The 23,261-nt window shown below is 38.8% G+C and overlaps 3 gene segments (V, D, J or C); all 3 read left to right on the forward strand.

Annotated features, from left to right (window-relative positions):
* Positions 1-4,863: 4,863 nt before the first annotated feature.
* LOC115516209 lies at positions 4,864-6,113 on the forward strand. The segment is given in 2 exon segments: positions 4,864-5,056; positions 5,530-6,113. Coding segments are annotated over 2 exon segments (492 nt in total).
* Positions 6,114-15,161: 9,048 nt separating this feature from the next.
* On the forward strand, positions 15,162-15,991 carry LOC116738155. The segment is given in 2 exon segments: positions 15,162-15,280; positions 15,540-15,991. Coding segments are annotated over 2 exon segments (357 nt in total).
* Positions 15,992-20,722: 4,731 nt separating this feature from the next.
* Positions 20,723-21,568, forward strand: LOC116738154. The segment is given in 2 exon segments: positions 20,723-20,897; positions 21,145-21,568. Coding segments are annotated over 2 exon segments (366 nt in total).
* Positions 21,569-23,261: the final 1,693 nt, after the last annotated feature.

Genomic DNA, 23,261 nt, shown 5'->3' on the forward strand with positions numbered 1-23,261 from the left:
TTTCATGTAACATTTATGGCCATTCTCCTTTGTACAATCCATCTTCAAAGTATTGGGTGTTCATTATAAAAGATGCAATTCAAAGAGCAATCAGAAAAATTCCAGCAAAACTTTTTCACATTGCAACTATTCTACATTCAACAAATATTTACTGTCTGCTGTGTGTCAGACACTGTTTTTGAGTAGGATAAACAGGAAGAGATAGCAACACGTAACTCTGCCTCTCTCCTCTGCTCACCAGAAATAACTGGGAAAGTTTTTGAGGAATGTCTATACTCAGGGTTCAATTGATACTACTCATGAGTTTTGAGATTTTACCCAAACATACCACCGATTTCTTTCATTCCTCATAGGTCTATATATACATCAGCAATGGTATGAAATTTTTCCATTTTTCCCAATGCTCCTTTATGAAAGGAAAGTAATAACTATTTTAAACAAATGATTCAAATTAGAGGGGAAGAAACATCACCAACTCCCTTATAAGGCAAAAGAAAATAATATTTATAAAGGAAAGCTAAGAGTAGTGAAAATATTTGTAATAAAAATTACTTTTGGATTTGTGAATAGGAAATAAAAATACAAGGTAGAAAATAAAAATTATATAAAAGGAAATATAGTGAAAATATGTATAGTATATTTGGGAAAGTAACATTCCCTGTCACCTTTATCTCCACCAACCCTAGCAGTCTAGGAAAACCCTATTAAAATTAAATTTTTCCTTGGGTTATTTGTCTTTTTATCCTTAAGTTGTTCTTTATATATTCCAGATACTCAACCCTTAACAGATATATGATTTCCAGATAGTTTCTCCCATTCTGGGGGTTCTCTTTTTTACCTTCTTGATAGTATCTTTTGAAGTAGAAGAGATTTTAATTTTGATGAAGTCTAATCTATCTATATTTTCTTTAGTTACTTGTGTTTTGATGTCGTATTTTAAAACCATTGCCCAATTCAAGGTCACAAAGATCTACATCTATGTTTTTTTTCTAAGAGTTTTATGGTTTTAGTTTGCACATTGAGGTCATTGATCCATTTCAAGTTAATTTTTTAGTACGGTGGGAGGCAGAGATAACAGTTTCATTCTGTTGCATATGGATAACAAGACTGTGGGAGTCCCTAGCCAAAAGAAAGCTGAGGAGCTATACCAATATCAGATAAAGTAGACATTAAACCAGGAATTATTAGAGATATAGAGCAACTCTTCAAAATGATTAAGTGCACAATCTACCAGGAAGATAGAACAATTCTATTTTTATATGCACCTAATAGCATGGCTTCAAAATATATCAAACATAAATCAGTAGAATTAAACCAGTAGAATTTGTTGATGTAAAAATCAACAAACAAATATACAACCACAGTGGCAGGCATTAACACACATGTCTCAGTAGAAATGTAGAGAAAATATGACCAACACAATTAATATTCTTTACCTACTTTACATATCTCAGAACACTTTAACCTCAAACAACAGAATATATATTCTTTTCAAATGCCCACAGAATACTGATCAAAGTTAACTATATTCAGGATCTTAAAGCAAGACTTAATCAGTTGCAAAGGATTTAAATCATTCAGAATATAGTCTCTGATCACAATAATATTAATTGAGAATTCAATAACAAAAAGATAATTAAACTTCATTTTTGTACCTTGCTGGATAGAATAGCCATTTTTCAAGTGTATTGCTACAGAAGAACATCAAGGCAAAGCAGAGGTTTGCAGTGGGATAGATTTTCAGTCTCTGCATATAGCAGTGGGACATCCCACTTGTGAACCTTACTTCCTATTTGGGGACAGAAACATCTTATAGCCCCAGGAACCCTACACTCAGAGACTCAGATAAGAGCTGGTCTCTGGACTGGAGTGAGACAAAGAGAAATTTCAACCAGAAGAATTTCTATCATGCTCTGCCCTGGCCTGCTGTGGGCGTTCCTGGCCTCCTTTGGCTTCAGTAAGAGTGGCCATAAACATGAGGCCTCAGCTGCCTCTTCTAGTTTGAGAATGGGACTCTGCAAGCTGTAATGGACAGGGATATTAAGAGGGAAGAGAGATGATGGGGAAATGAAATGCTATGTGGTTCTTTTCTTTCTCCTTGTGTCATAGATTAATCCAGTCCTCATGACCCATCTGAGACATTTCAGAGAACCAAACTTCCTTTCTTTTTCCATAGGATCCGGCATGGCTGAGAAAGTGATCCAAATGCAGAATACGGTAATAATTCAGGAAGGAAAAGCTGCCACCATGGAGTGCAAGTATGAAACCAGTTGGAGTAATTACTATACTTTGTATTGGTACAAACAGCCTCCCAGTGGAAGGATGCATTTCCTCATCTACCAGGATGAAAGCAAGCCAAATGCAAAGCAGGGTCGCCTCTCCATGAACTTTCAAAAGACAGAAAAATCCATCGCTCTCACCATCTCTCTCGTACAACTGGCAGACTCGGCGGTGTATTTCTGTGCTCTCAGTAGTTCCACGGTAATAAAAATAATAGTGGAAGATGAACAAAAACCTTGGAGCTCCACAAAGGCAGCCACCTGCTTAGAGGCTTAGGAAAAACCCATGAACCACTGACAGGAAGAAGGAAGGCACTGTGGTAGCCCAGTTGAGACTTTCTAATGTAAACTTCCTTTCTATTAAAAAAATGTTCTCCTGGGGCGCCTGGGTGGCGCCGTCGGTTAAGCGTCCGACTTCAGCCAGGTCACGATCTCACGGTCGGTGAGTTCGAGCCCCGCATCAGGCTCTGGGCTGATGGCTCAGAGCCTGGAGCCTGTTTCCAATTCTGTGTCTCCCTCTCTCTCTGCCCCTTCCCTGTTCATGCTCTGTCTCTCTCTGTCCCAAAAATAAATAAACGTTGAAAAAAAAAATAAAAAAATGTTCTCCTAATTGAGCTCAGTGTATAAAACAATATTGTTCCCTGAGATTGCCAAGTATTACATTTGTATCTTGGGTTAAAGTAAACCACCCAGTGCTTCTCTAATTGTCCCTAAACAGTTAGGCTTGTTAAAAAGGAAACAGAAGGCTCAAAATGGAGTCACTTGTGCTAAACCCCACATCAATAAACCAAGACTTAATCCCTAACCTAACTGTAGTTCCAACCTTCCAGGAATGTAAACTTTAACCAGTTAACATGGAATTACCTAGTCAGCATTAGTGAGATAACCTGCCAGATAGATCCCCTCTGTTCCCCTTAGAAAAGCGACTTGCCTAAAATAATGCATTATTTGCTAATAGTTTCCTTTTTCTGCCCCCTTTTCACCAAATCCTATGCTAAACAACAAACAGTGCAGGCTTTGGGAACTGCCTTCAAACACAGGAAGAAGAAAGTACTAAGGAAAGTGAAAAGAATTTGGTTGAGAGTGAGTTTTACAACTACTTCTGGGAGAAAAAACCTAACAGAAGTAGTTCTAAAATCCCTGAGTGACTGAAAATAATTCAGTCTTTCATCTCAGAGTATTGTGGTAGGAAGGTCTTCACTGAGCCTTCCACTAGAGGGAGGTATCATAGACAAGGTATTTATCTTTAGACCTAAAACACAAACCTTGAAAGACTGTGGACAGACTTGGTTCCTAGTTCTAAGTAAAGAAGTTCATACACACGGTCACAAGAGGGGGCTGTTACACCTGCAAACCAAAGCTCCTTCCAGACTGAGGGGGAGATTATCACTGATTTGCGCAAAAATTTTACTTTCCTCCCCTGTCACCTTGCACTTCATAATCTCACGTGGAATGAGAACACAGCTTCAAGGACATAGGTAAACCTCTTACCCAATGCAGAGCAAAGAGCGGACCTCTCATGGGAAGAAAAGAGAGAGGTGATTAATAGTTTAATTTTTAATGGCCAAATATTGGCTCCTATAGTAAAGTGATAAGTTTAGTTATTAGAGCAGAGAAGGATGAAAAATTTTAATTTTATTCTATCCCATTTCTTTAATAACAACCATTTCTTTAGAATAAATAGGGAAACTCTTTTATGTTTATTTCCACCTCTTGTAAAATGGCTTCGTTTCAAATAATCCCTTCTCATTCCTTCCTTCTTTTTAGCGGCCTCAATGCACACCACCACTAGGCTTGGAGACGAGAAAATATGTGTTGAAGATGGGCTCAGGTGGGATAGGAATAAGTACCATTCAAGTCATTGGTTTCTGTATCAAGACCAGAGGCATCCAACAACGTCTGTCTGGAAGAAGCTTAAAATATCATTTCAGGAGCCAACATGGAAGACCTGAATACCAGGCACCTTGGCTTTTTTTTTTTTTCACTTTGGCTTTTACACTGGATTCCAATTTTTTCTTTACCTGTTAGAGTACGCACAGTAGTATCATACAACTGTGAAGTTATTTTTGTCATAAACTTGTAAATATTTTCTTCCAATGTTATTGGATTTTTAGCTCAGCTTATGGTCATTTTTTTTTAACCAGAAAGAAGTTTCTAACTTTTGAAGTTAAATTGTTACTGCTCCTGAGATGTACTTTCTCTGGCTGAGCATACAGATAGGAATTCTCGTCTTCCTTATACAGTCCAGGGCTCAATATAGGTTTCTTGATTAAAAAACAGGGCTCAATATAGGTTTCTTGGATTAAAAGACATTCATACCAGCTCAGCGGAACATCAAGTTACCAATTAGTGGTGGGTTTTGCCTTGTGCCACAAATGAGAGTTGGATAATCTCTTTGGGGATGATTTTGCTCATTCAGCTGCACTCAGACATAGCCAATTTGAGTTTGAGCCTTGAAAAGGATCTTAGTGTAAGCCCTTTAAATTAGGCCTGGACATTGGGAAAATATCCTTGTTCTCTTTTAAAATTTTTTGTTTAATCCTAGGGGTGGGAGTAGACCCAATCAAGAGACTGCTCCGTGTTCAGCTGATGCTTGTCTTGGAAACACCCAACTGGAAAGCTGCCTGGCAGAGGGCTGTGCTACTGGCTGCCTAGTTCTTGCTGGGACCTCCCCCAATGTAGGCTAAGATACAGATCCTGAGCTCTGCGACCTGGGACTCCAGTTTGCACTTGAACTATGAGATCACTGACGGGATTAGCTATTCTCCTAACTTTAGGTAAGTGATCTAGGTCTAATAAAGAGAACTTTCTCAGCTAAAGCAAAAGGCAGGCATCTGTTTCTTCTATTTCTACCACTATACTTACCAAATGACTGGCAAAATTTGCATTTATACACTTCTGTTCATCTATGTTTCTCTAGAGAGTGTCTCTGAGTATCATTGTGAGGAGCAAATCATACCCACTATTTACAGAAGACCTCCTGAGTCTCACAGCTCTCAGGCTGTAAGGAGTTTTGAGGTCCTTGAGACCAAGTGTCATGGAACACAGAAAATTATCTTTGGCCTTGTGGATCTGGAGGGATCAATAATACATGCCAGTAATATTTCTCTTGTCCTGTGTAGCACACACAAAAATGGTTAGGTTTTGGGACAAGGCCAAGAGGAGAGTTCTGGGAGTGCTTGTGAACCTGACCTTAGAGGCACCCACAACTGACCACCCAGAGCTCATCTATTGTTTCTCAACCCCTCAGGTATTATGAGCGATGCTGAGACCACACAGCCAAATGCAATGGAGAGTACAGAAGAGGAATCTGTACGCCTGCCCTGCAACCACTCCACAATCAGTGGGAGTGAGTACATACATTGGTATCGACAGATTCCCCACCACGGGCCAGAGTATTTGATTCATGGTCTAAAAGACAATGTGACTAATGGAATGGCCTCTCTAACCATCGCAAAAGACAGAAAGTCCAGTACCTTGGTCCTGCCCCGGGTTACCCTGAGAGATGCCGCCGTGTACTACTGCATCACCAGAGACACACACTGGGACAGATGGGGCTGCACCTGTACACTATCTGCCTGGCGGGGAGGGGAGGGGCAGGGGGGGAAGGGAAGCAGCAGCTGCCATCTCAAGAGGTCACTGCACAAGAATGAGCCGGAGCCCAGTAGAAGAGACGTAAAGAAGAAAAGGGGGAAGAGGTGAAGAGAAGATTGTAAGGAAGTCAAGGAAGAAAGAATAAAAGGATCAAAGAGGATGCAGAAGAAGGGCTTAGTTATTAAAGGGAAGGACTAAAACACTTGCAAGGAAACGAAGAGACACAATTGTAAACCTTCCATAAAGGGAAAGGGAAATGAGAATTTGCCATAGCTCTTTGTTTTTTTTTAATTTATTTTTAATTAATTAATTAATTAATTAATTAATTTTAAATCCAAGTTAATTAACATATAGTGTAATAATGGTTTCAGGAGTAGAATTTAGTGATTCATCACTTACATATAACACCCAGTGCTGCCATAGTTCTTTGTCTTCATCAAATGTTGCTTTCTATATAGGTCTCCCCAAAATAGGTGGGAACAACCATTGGGTTGTCTCACAGACTTTCTTCACTCAGATCGGAGGAGGCACCCAACCTCTGGATATTGCACCAATTAGTCCTTCCAACTTCTCAAAAATGGGAATGAATTTCAGAAACTGATTCGTTTGCCCTTGAGAAAAATTTTCTTTGTTGCTTATCTGTACAACACACATCACTGGGATAGAGGCAATTTGGGGAAAGGGGTAACTATAGGACAAATATGTGGATATTTCATTTTTAGGTTTTATGCTAAGATATTATTATTACACAACACACACACACAAACACACACATCTTCTCTCATTGCAAAAGACTCAAGATATTATTACATAAGGACGTAGAGCAAAGCCTGAAAGTCCAACACTGACTCTCCCAATCTCCACTTCATTTCCTTCTCAGTTCCTATGATAACCCATTTTGACATCTTAGAGTATGTCTTGACAATCTCATCCCCTTTCATTTATAAGAGCGTTCATATAAATACCCAATTCCCTTATATAAATTGGACTATACCATGTGTATTTTCCTGCAGCTTGGGTTTTTTTTTTATGTAAAAATGTATTCTTGAGGGGCGCCTGGGTGGCTCAGTTGGTTGAGTGTCCGACTTCGGCTCGGGTCATGATCTCACAGCTCGTGAGTTCGAGCCCCACGTCGGGTTCTGTGCTGACAGCTCAGAGCCTGGAGTCTGTTTTAGATTTTGTGTCTCCCTCTCTCTCTGCCCCCGACCCACTCACATTCTGTCTCTCTCAAAAATAAACATTAAAAAAATTTAAAAATGTATTTTTGAGATGTGCTCATAGACACACATGTGCACACACAGACTTTCTAGTATGACTGCATAAAAATTTAATTAACCTGCACACTTACTAATAATATTTAAATTTTTTTACTTCTCTTAGTTATCTTAACCAGAATCATAAATCAACAAATATATATACATATGATATATATACATATATATTTATATATGAATGATTTCTTAGAAGTGAAATTGCCAGTCAAAGGATATGCTTATTTTATATTTTTACAGATATTGAAAATTTGCCTTCCAAAATGGCTCTACCAGTCTACACTGCAAAACACAGCATATGGGAAACCTATTTCCTGCATTTTGGTTAACACTATTATCTATGTGTTTTAGAATTTAGACACCTTGCAAGTATTTTGTTGGTTTCATTTGCATTTTCTTGATGGTTCAACAACATAGGGTAGTTGAACAACTTAGCTTGTGTGTTTGCACTTTTATAGATTATCTTTTTCTTGTTTATTTGTAAAAATTCTTTTTAATAATATGAATTACTTTCCCTGTTATATATATTGCACAGACTTTCTCCAAATGTATTACATCTTTTAAGTTTGCTTATTCAATGATTATTGGGGATATTGTAATTTTTATACCATCAAATCTAAGCCTTCTAGGAAGACTTTACCTATCTCAACTTGATAAGTTGAAATTCTTACATTTTCTTCTAATCAAGAACATTCTTTTAATCCGTTTGAAGGAGGAACTTGTGAGCCCTGCTAGGGTTAGATATTTGACGAGGGGAGACAGGACTCTTGATCAAAATGATGGACTCCACAATTCTGCACTTTACTTGTATAGAAGAGATGCCATGTAAGTTGAATTTCAAAATCAAAAAGTAACAGACTTACTGATTTTAAAAAAACCTTACCGTTTGTTATGGGTTGAATTGTGCCACCCTCCCAACACACACATGAGATTCACACACACACACACACACACACACACACACACACACACACACGTTGCAGTCCTAACCTCCAGTACTTCAAAATATGACCTTAATTGGAAATAGGGTCTTTACAGAGATAATCAAGTTAAAATCAGATCATTATGGGTGGGCCCTAACCCAACATGACTTCTATCCTTATAAAAGAGAAAAATTTGGAGACAGACACACACAAGGCAAATACCTTGTAAACATGAAGGCAGAGATCAGAGTAATGAGTCTTCAAGCCCAGAAGAGAGGCATGGAACAGATCCTTCTCTCATGCCCCTCAGAAGGAAATAATCCGCTGACATCTTGACTTTAGACTTCTAGGCTCCAGGGCTGTGAAACAATTTATTTCTGTTTTTGGAGCTGTGCCGTTTGTGGTACTTTGTTCCAGCAGCCCTAGCACATGCTACATTGTTCAAATTCCTTCCAAGTTGGTGAGATCTAGGATAGGAACCCTCCCGCCTCCCCATCAGTCAGCCAAGGTGCCCTTGCGCACTTGTGCCTGTGATGTTCTTCACTCGAAGTGACACATCTATTTTATTCCTTTCCCTAAACTAGAAGCTGCTCAGGAAAATGCTCTCCTCAGAAGGCAAAATAAAGGCATTCCCACATAAACTCAGATTGAGAAAATCCATTGCTAACAGGGATCTGCTTAACAAGAAACACTAAAGGAAGGTTTTCAAAATGAAATGAAATTATATTAGTACACTTGAAACTAATATAACACTGTATGTGAATTAGACTTCAATTAAGAAGAGAAGAAGGAAGGAAATGATATCAGATGGTAATTTTTAAAAATATAGTCTCAAAAAGAAATCACCCATCGTGGGGCTCAAACTCATGACCCCAAGATCAAGAATTGCATGCTCTATTGACTGAGCCAGCCAGGCACCCCTCAGATGGCAATTTGAATGCATCTAAAGAAATAAAACGCACAAGTAAAAGTAATTATAATTATACAAGTAAATATATAGAAAGGAAGTATACATATGTTTTTCTTTCATTTTCTTAATTGATTTAAAAGAAAATTGCATGAAACAATAAGTTTCAAACTGTATGACAGACTTATAGTTTATAAACTTATAATATATGTAATAATAACAAAAGAAGGGGGCAGGGAACGGAATCATTTGGGAGAAAAGGAAAGACATCAGACAATAATGCAAAACCACAGGAAGAACACTGCAAATAGTCAATATTTGGATTATTATAAAAGGCCCTTTAAATATGTTTTCTCCTTTCTCTTCCTAATTTTTAAAAAAGAAGATAGTAGAAGGTAAAAATTATAATGCACTATTGTTGGGCTTATAGCATATATAGACATGATATATATGACAGGAATAGCCCAAAGGAGGAGGGAAGAAATTGAGCTACCTTAGAGCAAAGTTTCTGTGTTTTATTGCAATTAAGTTAGCATTAATCTAAAAGCGATTGTAATAAATTAAGACGTACATTGCAGAAACTTCCGGTTTCAGTTTCCACATGGAGGGAGCTTAGAAGTCATCACTCTATTCTAATAACAAGTAAAAAGCTGAACAAACTGAAAAACTATCAACTCTTCTTGGTGATGAGGCCACAGGCCAACGGGCCACACCCTAGACTGGAAAAACAGGCAAATACTACAGGGATTCACTGTTTACTGGAGCAGAGATTCACAAACAGAAACCACCTCAGGAGCCAAAGCCTGATAGGAAAACCTGAATTGTAATTCATGACTTGCTGGAGGCTCAGTGTGGACAAGTCTGAGAATTAAAAACTCCAGGAGGCCCCGGTAACAGGGTGTGCCCACAGTTTTGTGAAATAGATCTCCAAAGGTTTTCGAAAGTAAATTTCAGAGAAAAATCCCTTTCTGCTTCTGGCAGGTGGTGGCGGAGGGGGGGGGGTGGTGGAGGGGGGACTGGCAAGGGCACTCTGTTCAAAAAAAAATTTTTAATGTTTATTTATTTTTTTGAGAGAGAGCGAGCACAGGAGCCAGTGCAAGCAGGGGAGGAGCAGAAAGAGAGGAAGACACAGAATCAGAAGCAGACTCTAGGCTCTGAACTGTCAACACAGAGCCCAGTGCTGGGCTCAAACCCATAAACTGTGAGGACATGACCTGAGCCAAAGTCAGACCGTTAACTGACTGAGCCACCCAGGTGCTCTGCAAGCATCAAATCAGATACAGCAAGGATGCTGGAATTATCAGACCAAGAATTTAAAACAACTATAATTTGCTAAAGAACTTAATGGATAGGGGCCCCCCCGGGTGGCTCAGTTGGTTGAGCATCCCATTTCAGCTCAGGTCATGATCTCACTGCTTGTGGGTTCAAGCCCTGCATTGGGCTCTGTGCTGACAGCTCAGAGCCTGGAGCCTGTTTTGGATTTTTTGTCTCCCTCTCTCCCCCTCTCCTACTCCTTCTCTGTCTCTCAAAAATAAATAAATGTTAAAAAAAATTTTTTTAATGAAAGAACTTAACAAAAAAGAACTTAATGGATAAACTAGACTGCACGTAAGAACAGATGGGCAAGGTAAGCAGAGAGATGGAAAGCCTAAGAAAGAACCAAAAAAGGAATGCCAGAGAAGACAAACACTGTATCAGAAGTGAAAAATGCCTTTGATGGACTTATTAGTAAATTGGACACAGCTGAGGAAAGACTCTCCGAGCTAGATGGTATATTAATAGAAGCCTTAAAACTTGAAGAGCAAAGAGAAAAAAGACTGAAAAAAAGGAACAGAATGTCCAACAACTGTGGCAACTACAAAGGTGTGACATACACATAATGGGAATGCCAAGGGTAGAAGAAAGAGAGAAAGGAACAGAAGAAAGATCCATGCAATGAATGAGACCAAAAGAAAAAAGAAAAGACAATCATATGCACAAAGAAAAAGAAACTCCTGGTTTACAAACAACATAATTGTCTATGCAGTGAATCCTACAGAATCTGTGATTTTAAAAAGCTACTATAGGGGCTCCTGGATGACTAGGTCTTAGTTTCAGCTCAGGTGGTTATCTCATGGTTCGATTAGTGAGTTAGAGCCCTACATGTGGCTCTGTGCTGACAGTGCGAAGCCTGCTTGGGATTCTGTGTCTCCCTCTCTCTCTCTCTCTCTGCCCCCCCCCCGCTCATTCTCTCTCTCTCTCTCTCTCTCTCTCTCTCTCTCTCTCTCTCTCAAAAATAAATAAACATTGGGGCGCCTGGGTGGCGCAGTCGGTTAAGCGTCCGACTTCAGCCAGGTCACGATCTCACGGTCCGTGAGTTCGAGCCCCGCGTCAGGCTCCGGGCTGGTGGCTCGGAGCCTGGAGCCTGTTTCCGATTCTGTGTCTCCCTCTCTCTCTGCCCCTCCCCCGTTCATGCTCTGTCTCTCTCTGTCCCAAAAATAAATAAACATTGAAAAAAAAATTAAAAAAAAAAAAATAAATAAATAAACATTAAAAAAATTAAAAAAATTTTTAAAGCTACTATATAGCTATCAGTGAGTTTGGCAAAGTTACAAGATAGTTTCAAAATACCAATTGTACTGTGTTTCTATGTTTTAATAATAAACAATCAAAATTGAAATAAAATATAATACATATCATACAGTTTATAATGGCATCAACAAACTAAATTTAGCAGCCAATTTGACAAAAACGTGCTACACTTGTACACCGAAAGATATACAAAAATTTCTGAGGAAAAGTTCAGAGCTAAATAAATGTAGAATTATTGTATTCATGGCTTGGCAGACCCATATTAAATGTTAATTCTCTCCAAATTGAGTTACATATTCAATGTAATACCAATCAAGATCCTAGCAGAAAGTTTTGTTGATATTGACAAAAGGATTGTAAGGTATGCATGAAAGTTAAAAGGGACCATGTTAGTAAAAACATTTTGAAAGCAATAGCAAATTTAAGGAACCAACACTACTAATATTATTGTTTTTATGAAAATACAATAATTGAGAAACTATGGGATCGATGTAAAGGTAGACAAATGTAACATTGGAACAGAATAAAAGGTCCAGAAATAGGCTCACCATATATGGTCCGTTGATTTTCAGTAAAAGTACCATAACAAGTCAATGAGGAAAAAATAATCTTTTTAACAAATCATGCTTAATAGCTTAGTAGCATGGTTGGATAGCCATATTCAAAAATATAAACCTTAACCCTTAGCTCACACAATATAAAAAATTGACTCCAAATAGATTATAGAACTAAATGAGAGGGCTAAAACTGTGAACTCCTAGAATAAAACAGCAGGGAAAAATCTTAGATACTGTGGATTTGGCAAAAATCAATTAATTATGATGCAAAGGATACATGACATAAGATTTTAAAATCTACACAAGTGAAAAATAGAACTACCATATGATCTAGCAATCCCACTTCTGGGTATATGTACAGAGGAATTGAAGTCAGGATCTCAAAGATATCTGTATTCCCATGTTCATTGCAGCATTATTCACAATAGACAAGACACGGAAGTAACCTAAATGTCCATTAACAGATAAATGGATAAAGAAAATGTGGGGGTGCCTGGGTGGTTCAGTCAGTTAGGTGTCCGACTCTTGATCTCAGCTCAGGTCATGATCTCACAGTTTGTGAGTTCGAGCCCTGCATCGGGTTCTGTGCTGACAGTACAGAGCCTGCTTGGGATTCTCTCTCTCTCCCTCTCTCCCGCCCATCCCCCACTCTTGCTCTCTCAAAATGAATAAATAAACTTAAAAAATGTGGTGTTTACATACAGTAGAATATGATTCAGCCTTTAAAACAGAAGAAAACCCTGCCACTTGTGACAAATGGATGAACCTGGAAGACATTATGCTAAATGAAATAAGCCAGACAGAGAAGAACAAACATTACATGATCCCCTTATATAACAAATCTAAAAATCATCGAATTCATAGAGGCAAAAGATAGAATAGTGGTTGCTACGGGCTGGAGGAAGCAGGAGTGGGGAGATGTTGGTCAAAGGGCACAAAGTTTCAAATATGCAAGATAAATATGTCATAGAGATCTACTGCAGAGCACAGTGCCTATAGCTAACAATATTATATTGTATACTTTAAAATTTGCTAAGAGAGTAGACCTCTGTTTAGTGTTTCTATCACAAAAAAAAATAAAAATTTAAAAATAGAGAGCAGGAAGAAACTTTTGTAGGTATGGATAAATCTATGGCATTGATTGTAAGGATAGTTTCGTGAATATAGATTTATCTCCAAACTCATCCAGTTGTATACATTAAACACATATAGCATTTTGTATGTCAATCAATACCTCAATAAAGTGGGTTTAAAAAAATCAGTACCGTGGACTTCACAATATTAAAAATGTTTTCTCTTTAGCGATGCCCGGATGGCTTAGTTGGTTAAGCATCCAACTGTCGTTTTTGGCTCAGGCCATGCTCTCACGGTTCATGAGATTGAGCCCCACATTGGGTTCTGTGCTTACAGTACGGAGTCGGCTTGGAATTCCCTCTCTGCCCCTCCCTCGTGCATACACACACACACACACACACTCTCTCTCTCTCTCTCTCTCTCAAAAATAAATAAACTTAAAAAAATGTTTGTTCTTTAAAAGACATTGTTAGGAAAATAGAAAACAGAAGCCATAGCCTAGGAGAAAATCTTTGCAAAACATATACCTAAAAGCAGACCTATATCTAGAATATATATTTTAAAAGCTCTCAGAACTCAATAAGGACAGTCAATTTTTTTTAATGGGTTAAGGATTTGAGCAAACACTTAACCAAACCAAACAAAAACCCTATGTATAGTAAATAAACATGTGGAAAAAATGCTAGCATCATTATTCTTAAGGAAAATGCAGATTAAAATGACAGGATACCACTACATACTTACTAGAATGGCTAAAATATAAGTGACAGACCATACCAAGTATTGGTGAAATCTTGGAGAAACTGGAACTCTTACACTGTTGGGAATGTAAATGGTACAATCACTGAGAAAGCAGTTTCACCGTTTATTAACAAGTTGAACATGAACCCACCATTTAGCCTAGCAATTACACTTCTGGGTTCTAACCCAAAAGAAATTACAGTTTATGTCTATATAAACTATTATAAGTGAATCTTCACAATTGTTTGGAAAACGGTAATTGGAAATAACGAAGAAGTCCATCAACAGGTGAATGGATAAATACATTGTGGTATAGCTACACAATGGAATACCAGTCAACAATGAAAATGAATCAGTTACCGATAAATGTAACAACATGGATGAATCTCAAAAGAAATATGCTAAAAGACACCAGATGAGAGAATACACACTCTATGATTCCATTTACATAAAATTCTAGAAAATGCAAGCCCTTTTAGTAAGAGAAGGCAGACCATTGATTGCCTGGGGCTGAATAGGGGTTGGAGTGAAGTGCCAGGAAAGTATACCAGAGGGGTTAAAAAGGAGCACGATGAATAGGGTCACAAGGTGGGGGGTGGGGATCTGAGGACGTGCATATACTCAGTATGTTGATTGTGATGATGATTTCACATTTGGACGGGTGAAGCAGAGCAGAGACTCAGTGTTTTAGAAGATAAAATTATGGAGAATAATGTAGCAGAAAAAAGAGGGAAACAAAGGCAAAAGATCAAGATCCAAGACTTAGAGAACTCAGTGACTTATGATTCCACATTTGTATGCCCATGTCAAAAATGATCATATTGTACATTTTAACTATATGCAGTTTATTACGTCAAGTATGCCTCAATAAAGCAGTTTTTTGAAAGACCTAAATCAAAAGCAGGCAGAACTAAATGTTGAAAACCAATTAATCAGTGTTATAGAGAGCAGAATTTTTCATTTTCCTTTTATTACAAGGGGAAACTGTTTCAAGCATGCAAAGGTAACAGGATATTTTCTATATCTAATAATAAATACCATACCTGGTGTAATAAATAAGTGTACCTCATATATATAAATTAATTTTGGAAGTCCTCCATTATTCAATATTTCTCAGTCTGGCCAAAAGGTGGCAGTGTTTAAAAAGTGTTTGAGTTCAGGTTTGTGCAGCGCTGGAAGAACAGGAAAACAAGTCTGGTCTCTGGCTCAGTCTCCTCCCACCCATGAGAGACCCCTGAGCTAAAGTAAACTGTGCTGTGAAAGTTCGTACGACAACACCTGATCGGACTGTGTTTTCCGATGAACCAAAGGATGGAGACTCTCCTCCAAGTACTCATAGGAATATTAGAGTTGCAAGTGGCCTGTAAGTATACGGTTCATCTAGGAGAGTCAGGGGATGGTGACAGCTCCCGGAGGGCAGGAATTGAGTCCTCTTCTTGTCCCGGGTAGGCCCATTTGAGAGCCAGTTACATGTTGGAAAGATAGACAATATTCTATGTTGATGTGATAACGTTGTTCCTGGGGGGAGGTGAAGAGCTCGGCGGAGAAAAACCATCCCTACTGGGGTCATGATGATCTTATGCCAGTCTTCTGTATTTTCTTTATATTGTCTCTTTGAACAGGGGTCAGTAGCCAAGAACTGGAGCAGAGTCCACGTTCCCTGATCATCCAAGAGGGAGAAGATTTCACCATAAACTGCAGTTCATCAAAGACTTTCTATACCTTGGGCTGGTACAGGCAAAAGAATGGTGAAGGTCTAAGCTCCTTGATGATGTTACAGAAAAGTGGGGAAGAAAAGAGTCATGAAAAAATTACTGCTAAGTTGGATGAGAAAAAGCAGCAAACTTCCCTGCATATCACAGCCTCCCAGCCCAGCCACTCAGGCATCTATCTCTGTGCAGGAGATACACTGTGATCTCCAGACCTGTGCAGGCTGTCCCCAAACATGCAGCTGGGCCACAGATGCTCTGTTGACACAGGGCTCCGAAGGGGTGACTGGACGCTTGCCAAGATGAGAAGCCTTAGGAAGATGCCGTAGTCTCATTGCAAAACAAAAACAAAAACAAAACAAAGAAACAAAGCAAAAATTCAAACAAAAAAATAAAAAACAAAAACACACATAAGAAGAAGAAAGTTCTGGAGTGAGGGTAGGGGAAGCTCTACCTTGATTCCCTAATTTCATTTGATTTTCTGTCTAGGTAATTCGTACTTTTTAGTAGATAGAACCTCAAACTGGGATAAGAATGGCATGGATTTCAGTGATTTTTGCAATAACTGTGCACAAACCTTGTGCCTTTAGTGTCCCAAGGAAACTCTTTCCCTTCTGCTACTCACTCAGCTTATTAACAGAAAGAAATTCTGAGTCATTTAGGAGATTCCTTGTGGCATTTTAAGCCTATACCATGAGTATCAGGGCAGCAATATTGTCGCACTGGGAGGAGTCAGGGGCAATATTTTTTTCCTAAGTTTATATTACAAATATAGAGATAGACAAATGGATGGATAGATAAATGACAGAGAGACCGAAAACAGTTCTCAGACTGCCCCTCTCTTCTCCAACAATAGGGCCTCACCCGTTCTCACTGCCCATTGGCTGCAGCCCCTCACTCTGATGTAGTTTCAAAAAGAAACAAATTATATTTCATCCTTGCAGCAGCGTTCATCTTACAGACATTTTTCCCACTTGTCTTATCCATTGTCTTTGATAAAAGATGTGCACTTAAGGCCAGATGCGCATGCAGAGATTTTGTCCTTAGTTTTTCCCCATCCCCACACCTTTATGAACCTCCCTCCTATCAGCCACTCCTGCTTTTCCCCAAACTCCTAATGTACTCTGCGACCTTTTAACACCCTTTTGCCCACCCAAAGCCTAATGTTTCCAGTCACCAAATTGCTTTCCAAAATCTTCTCCCACTTTATCGATTCCATAGCCATTTCCCAGCTCAGTCTCCAAAATGAAGTTGGTTTGTAACCTAATATCTCAGTGCAACATTCTAGATTAGCTCTCCCTGGATTGCTTGTATTTGAAAAGGGAACATTGGAGGAGATTCAAAGGGAGTCACCTCCAATGGTGCCCTTTCTCTTAGGGTGACTGTTGGAGAGAAAGGAGATTTTGTGTCAAATGCTGTTTCCCACACTGCTAAACCATGGTGTACCCATCTGGGGTGGCTCCCGTGGGCAAGGGTACAGGCACCACACTGCAAAAAAAATTTTTTTAAATATGTTATTATTCAAATTTGCTTAGAAGGATAATATAATCCAGAAAAGAAAAAGAACAGAGATTCTATTGCTTGACACTACACACAGTAATTTGTAGTATCTCTTATCTAAGATAGACACAATCTACGTACAATCATTGTGATAGATGTGTGCAACACACAACATTGAAAGAACCATGGCCATTTAGATTCAATACCATAAAAGGCATAGAATGACAGATATTATTATATGCATTTTACTCATGGGAAAGCTGAGTGAGAGAAGATATTAGCATCAATGAATGCTTTTGAAAACTGGAATTCTAGGGGAACACATTGGACGCCACAGCCACTCCAGAGACATGGAGGCCACTCGCCTATCACATGATGAATCCTTACCTTGCCTGCTTCCTTTTAGTAGGTGCCCCTGAACAAATTTTCTGAAGCCAGAAGGCAGGTTGTGCTCTGCATTCTGTAAAATGCATATCAGAAAATGATGGAGATGCGGTATATACACTTGGAAATCAAAAAGAATGAAATCTTGCCATTTGCAACGATGTGGATGGAACTACAGTGTATTATGCTAAGTGAAATAAGTTAGGCAGCAGAAGACCAATATATGATTTAACTCATATGTGGAATCTAAGAAACAAAACAGATGAACATAGGGGAAGGGAACCAAAAACAAGATAAAAATAGAGAGGGAGGCAAAGCATAAGAGACTCTTAAATACAGAGAACAAACTGAGGGTTAATGCAGGGGAGATGGGTGGGGGATGGACTAAATGGGTGATGTACTTGGAGGGCATTTGTTGGGATGAGCACTGGGTGTTGTATGTAAGTGATGAATCACCAAATTCTACTCCTGACACCAATACTACACTGTATGTTAACTAATTTGAATCTAAACTTAAAAAAATTAAAAAATGATGGACACTGGGTTACTCTGCTCCTGACCCCACCAGGTAACTGAGTTAGACCTTTTTTGAGTCTCAAATCTCTCCACTGGGACAATGTATGCAGCCTATGTATCAGTGTCCTGCACTTAAAAGTGGTGGCTTCTCATATTTACTTTATTTTATTTTTCTGGGGTTCCTGGTTGGTATCTTTTTTCTCCTCCAACTTTAAATAGTAATAATCTACCCTTTTTTGGCAGGGTTTTCATTCTGCACAAGCTCACTAAAGCCATTTGCTGTGCTTGATTTTCTGGCAGAGTCATTCTAGTTAGAAAATTATCTGAACAATTAAATTAGAATACATAGCAACTGTATTTCTTAGGTTGTAGTTTGCACACTTAAGACATATATGGGTCCTCTCATTAACCTCAGTGTTTTTGAAAGTTTTCCTACAAATTCCTGCTAACAGCTAGGAGAGTGAGGCTGTATGCTCATAGGCCCGTGAGATGTTGTCTACTATAGAGATGATATCTCTTTGAAATCTCATGTTCTGTCTTTAAAATTCATGTGTCACATTCTATTCTGTAATATGCCCTCATTTGTTTCAAAATACCAAAAAAAAAAAAAAGCTTTAAATTCAGGATCCAGAAAAGTATGACATGTTTATCCCAGTGCTTACTGTCACCCTTCATACACTGCTACCTGGCCTGTTCTCTGTTAGGGGACATAAATATTCTGCCAGCAATCTCAAGAAAATGGGGGTGCTTTCAAGCCCTAAGACATCAGGGCTTCATGGAGAACTGGAACAGTGGCTCATCATCAGGGAGACTGCAACAGCCACCTTGATGATCACAAGGGGGCAGTAGATCTAGTGATAAACTTGACCTGTCCTCTTTATGCCTCCCACATATCATTAAAGATTACCAGATTAATGCAAATTTGTTTTTATCTAAAAGGAGATGTCCTGGTTTTTTGTTTATTCTGTTTGGTTTCTTTTTTAAAAAATGCATTACTTTAATAAAATATTGCAGCGTCACTAAAAAGCAAGAAAGGGCACCTGGCTGGCTCAACTGGTAGGGCTTGTGACTCCTGATCTCAGAGTTGTAAATTCAAGCCACACATTGGGTATAGAGAAGAAAGAAAGAAAGAAAGAAAGAAAGAAAGAAAGAAAGAAAGAAAGAAAGAAAGAAAGAAAGAAAGAAAGGAAAGGAAAGGAAAGGAAAGGAAAGGAAAGGAAAGGAAAGGAAAGGAAAGGAAAGGAAAGGAAAGGAAAGGAAAGGAAAGGAAAGGGAGAAAAAAGAGAATGTTAGGTTGCCAGTATTTTTGCTTTAGGAAAAGGAATAGAGAAGAAACAAGGTAAATATACACACAGAAGTAACCCTCTGGCAAACCTAGACCTACAATTAGCATTGACCCTAAAAAAGCCCTGCTTTCCTAAGTCTAAGAAGCACAATGGGATAGAAAATGAATGCCCTGGTCAGTACAAGGTAGGAAGCTCATTTATGTAAATCAGGATAGAAGCTACAAGGTGTTCCTCAGGCACTCAGCCCAGATCCTCGGCATTTGAAACTCCAAGTTGTCAGATCATTTTTTTTTCTTAAAGACAAAACTTCCCCTCTAAAATTCCATTCTATAAAAATGAGCCTTTGCTATTATTCAAAGTTTTATTTTCTTCTTTTAAAAAAGTCAGAATGTTCACCCTACTCTGTCAGTAAGCAACGGTAACCTTTTTCCTGCATTGTCACTGTCAGGGTCCTTTTCTCTTTTCGTTCTCATCTCTGCCTTTCATGTTAAGGTAATCTTGTCAAATGCCCTGTGATCCCAGATGCTCATTCATACTTAGTGGGATATGAACGTGGGATCTGAGCAAAGGAGGTGGCTCTGGTTCCTCTGTTTTTCAGTACTTGCCTCATTTAGTTCTCAATTGAACTTGGTATCCCAGACTCTTATATGCCTCTTTAGTCAATATCTTTAGAAAAAAATAGGGTTGTTTTTTTTTCTCCATGAAAGCAGGTGGAAAGGAGTGGACATCTGACTTTTCCAGGTCAGGATGGGAGATCTGAGAGTATAACTTGATACTTTATACTTTATACCTGGTACATTCTGTTTAAAGTTCCCTTACCCTGCACCCCTCACTCTGATCTTCTGAAGTATCAAGTGCCCAAATTCTTGAGATTTTCAGAGCACCTGAGTTTTTGTTGGCATTGCCCTTTGTGGGCCCTTAGGATTCAACTTTCTTCAGTCAGCTAAACCAGTTACCAGTTATCTGTTCACAATCAGTTCCCTAAACGTCTTACAGGCCGTCATCATCTCTTGTCTCTGTTCTATATGTCCTTTGAGGTTCGTGACTTTTAAAAGAATGTTTACTCTCAGTGGTTTCTGAGAAAGGCACAGAGAAAAAAATATGTCTCCGATTCACCATGCTTAATCATAAATCCAGCTCTCACTGATTTTCCAGGGAGATATTATAAGGTGCCCAGGTGCAGAGTTCCTGTCTGTCTTGTTCATATCTCTGTATTTCCCTAGCAGATAGTGGGTACTCATAAGGGTTCATCAAATGAATGGGAGAAATAGAATTATTTTTACAACTCTCCAATAGTGGCATGAAAGAACAGCAATCCAGTGACAAGTCATAAGGGGGCGGTGTCTCCATTCAGACTTAACCTTCAAGATCAGCTCCAAACTCAGAGAAACCTCCAGTTAGAGATCAGATTGGCTGAAACACAGAACGGATATTTTAACATCACGGTGGTATCTATAGCGTTACACGAAGCTCAGAGGAGTTTCTAGAAGCAAAAACCCTTTTAGGAAATAATTCTTTGCTGAACGACTTGTGATAAGGATGCTCCTCAAAGGTTCATTAATATTCTTGTGGATGCAGCTGACATGTGAGTCTTGGGGGTTTCTGAGTCTCACACAGAGAATTCTAAAGAGGTGGAAATTCTGTGAAGGCAAAAGGTGATGTTTTAGTCAGGTCTGTGAAAAGAGAAGCAGAAGGAGAAAAGCTAGACAGGGAGGGAGGAAAGAAAAAAAGCACAGTGGTAAAGCTGGGAGTTAGGGAAGAGTGCCCATCACAGCTCCAACAAAAATGACCTAAAAATGATTTTGAATACCTTCTTTTGTCTTTCTAAACAGGGGTGAATGGCCAGCAGGTGAATCAGAGTCCTCAGTCTGTGTCTGTTCGGGAAGGAGAGGATGTCTCCATGAACTGCAATTCCTCAAGTACAATCAACACCTTACTATGGTTCAAGCAGGATCCTGGGGAAGGCCTTGTCCTACTGATAGCCTCATATAAGGCTGGTGAAGTGACCAGAAGTGGAAAACTGACTGCTCAGTTGGGCGCAACGAGAATGGACAGCTTCTTGAACATCTCAGCCTCTGAGACTAAACATGCAGGCACCTACTTCTGCAGTGTGCAGCACTGTGCTCCCCGAGCACCTGCAACCTGCACATAAACTTGCAGCTGGAACCCTAGTCACTATGCTGCCTCGAGCTGCTGCTCCTCTTGGCATGAAATATGATCATACACACAACCTGTGTGCCCTGCTCTCCCATTACTGCAAACTCTCATGGGGCATTGGTGGTTCAGTGGTAGAATTCTCACCTGCCATTACTGCAAACTCTCATGTATTCAAGGCTTTATCTTCTAAAGATTGTGCTCTTTGCTTAATGAACACAACTCCTTTTTAATATGTAGAGAGATTTATTTACTTATTTTGTCAGTACGTAAGGAGAAACGATCAGTACAAAATCACAGTAGAAGATTTAACACATCTCTCTTTAAAAATGGATAGATATCAGTGGAGGAGAATTGAGAGTTCAGGAGTAAACCCAGACATCCATGGGCAAATGATTTTTTAACAAGGGTGCTAAGACCATCCAATGGGGAAATGGTGCTACTGGATAGCCACGTGCAAAAGAATATACACCTATTCAAATATTAACTCAAATTGGGGCACTGGGTGGCTCAGTCAGTTGAGCATCCAGACTCTTGATTTTGGTTCAGGTCATGGTCTCATGGTTTCATGGGTTCGATGCTTGCATCTGGCTCTGTGCTAATGGCGAAGATTTTCTCTGTCTCCCTCTCTCTCTGCCTCTCCCTCACTCATGTTCTCTCTGGTTCTTTCAAAATAAATAAATGAAAACTGAAAAAAAAATTTCAAGTGGATCAAAGATCTAAATGTAAGAGCCAAAACTATAAGCTCTCAGAAGAAAATACAGGCAAAATTTTGGTGATCCTGGACTATGCAACCATTTCTTAGACATGATATCAAAAGCACAGCAACCAAAGAAAAAAATAAACTGCACTTTATCAATATTAAGAACTTTTGTCAGAGACCACAAAGTTTTCCACCAATGAAAATGAAAAGACAAGCCACAGAATGGAAAACTATATTTGCAAGTCATATATCTGATAAGGACACAGTATTGAGAATATATAAAAAATAACTTACAACTCAACAATAAAAAGGTAAATACCAATTTTAAAATGGGCAAGGGATTTGCACATAATGGAATATTACTCAGCCATAAAAAAAGAATGATATCTTGCCATTTGCAACAACACGGATGGATCTAGAGGGTATAATGCTAAATAAAATAAGTCAGTCAGAGAAAAGCAAATACCGTATGATTTCTCTCATATGTAGAATTTAAGAAATAAAACAAATGAACAAAGAAAAAAGAGACAAACCAAAACACAGACTCTTAACTATAGAGAACAAACTGACAGTTACCACTGGGAAGGTGGATGGGGATGGGTGAAATAGTTGAAGGGGATTAAGAGTACACTCATCATGATGAGCACTGAATAATGTATAGAATTGTTGAATCACTCTATTGTACACCTGAAATTAATATAACATTGTATGTTAATAATACTGGAATTAATTTTTTCTTATTTTTCTAAATTGTTATTTATTTTTGAGAGAGAGAGACAGAATGTGAGCAGGGGAGGGGCAGAGAGAAAGAGGAAGACACAGAATCTGAAGTAGGCTCCAGGTTCTGTGCTGTCAGCACAGAGTCCGATGTGGGGCTTGAACACACGAACTGTGAGATTATGACCTGAGCTGAATTCAGACACTTAACCGACTGAGCCACCCAGGCACCCTTGGAATTAAATTTTAAAAAAGCATAAAATAATTTAAAATAAATAAAAAATAAATGAACCAATTAAGACAGTTAAGAAAGGGAAATTAAAAAGAAATTTCATTTATGAAAATAACTGAAAAATTTTAAATTAAAAATATGGA

Source organism: Lynx canadensis, chromosome B3 (genome assembly GCF_007474595.2).
Source record: "Lynx canadensis isolate LIC74 chromosome B3, mLynCan4.pri.v2, whole genome shotgun sequence".
Taxonomy (NCBI): domain Eukaryota; kingdom Metazoa; phylum Chordata; class Mammalia; order Carnivora; family Felidae; genus Lynx; species Lynx canadensis.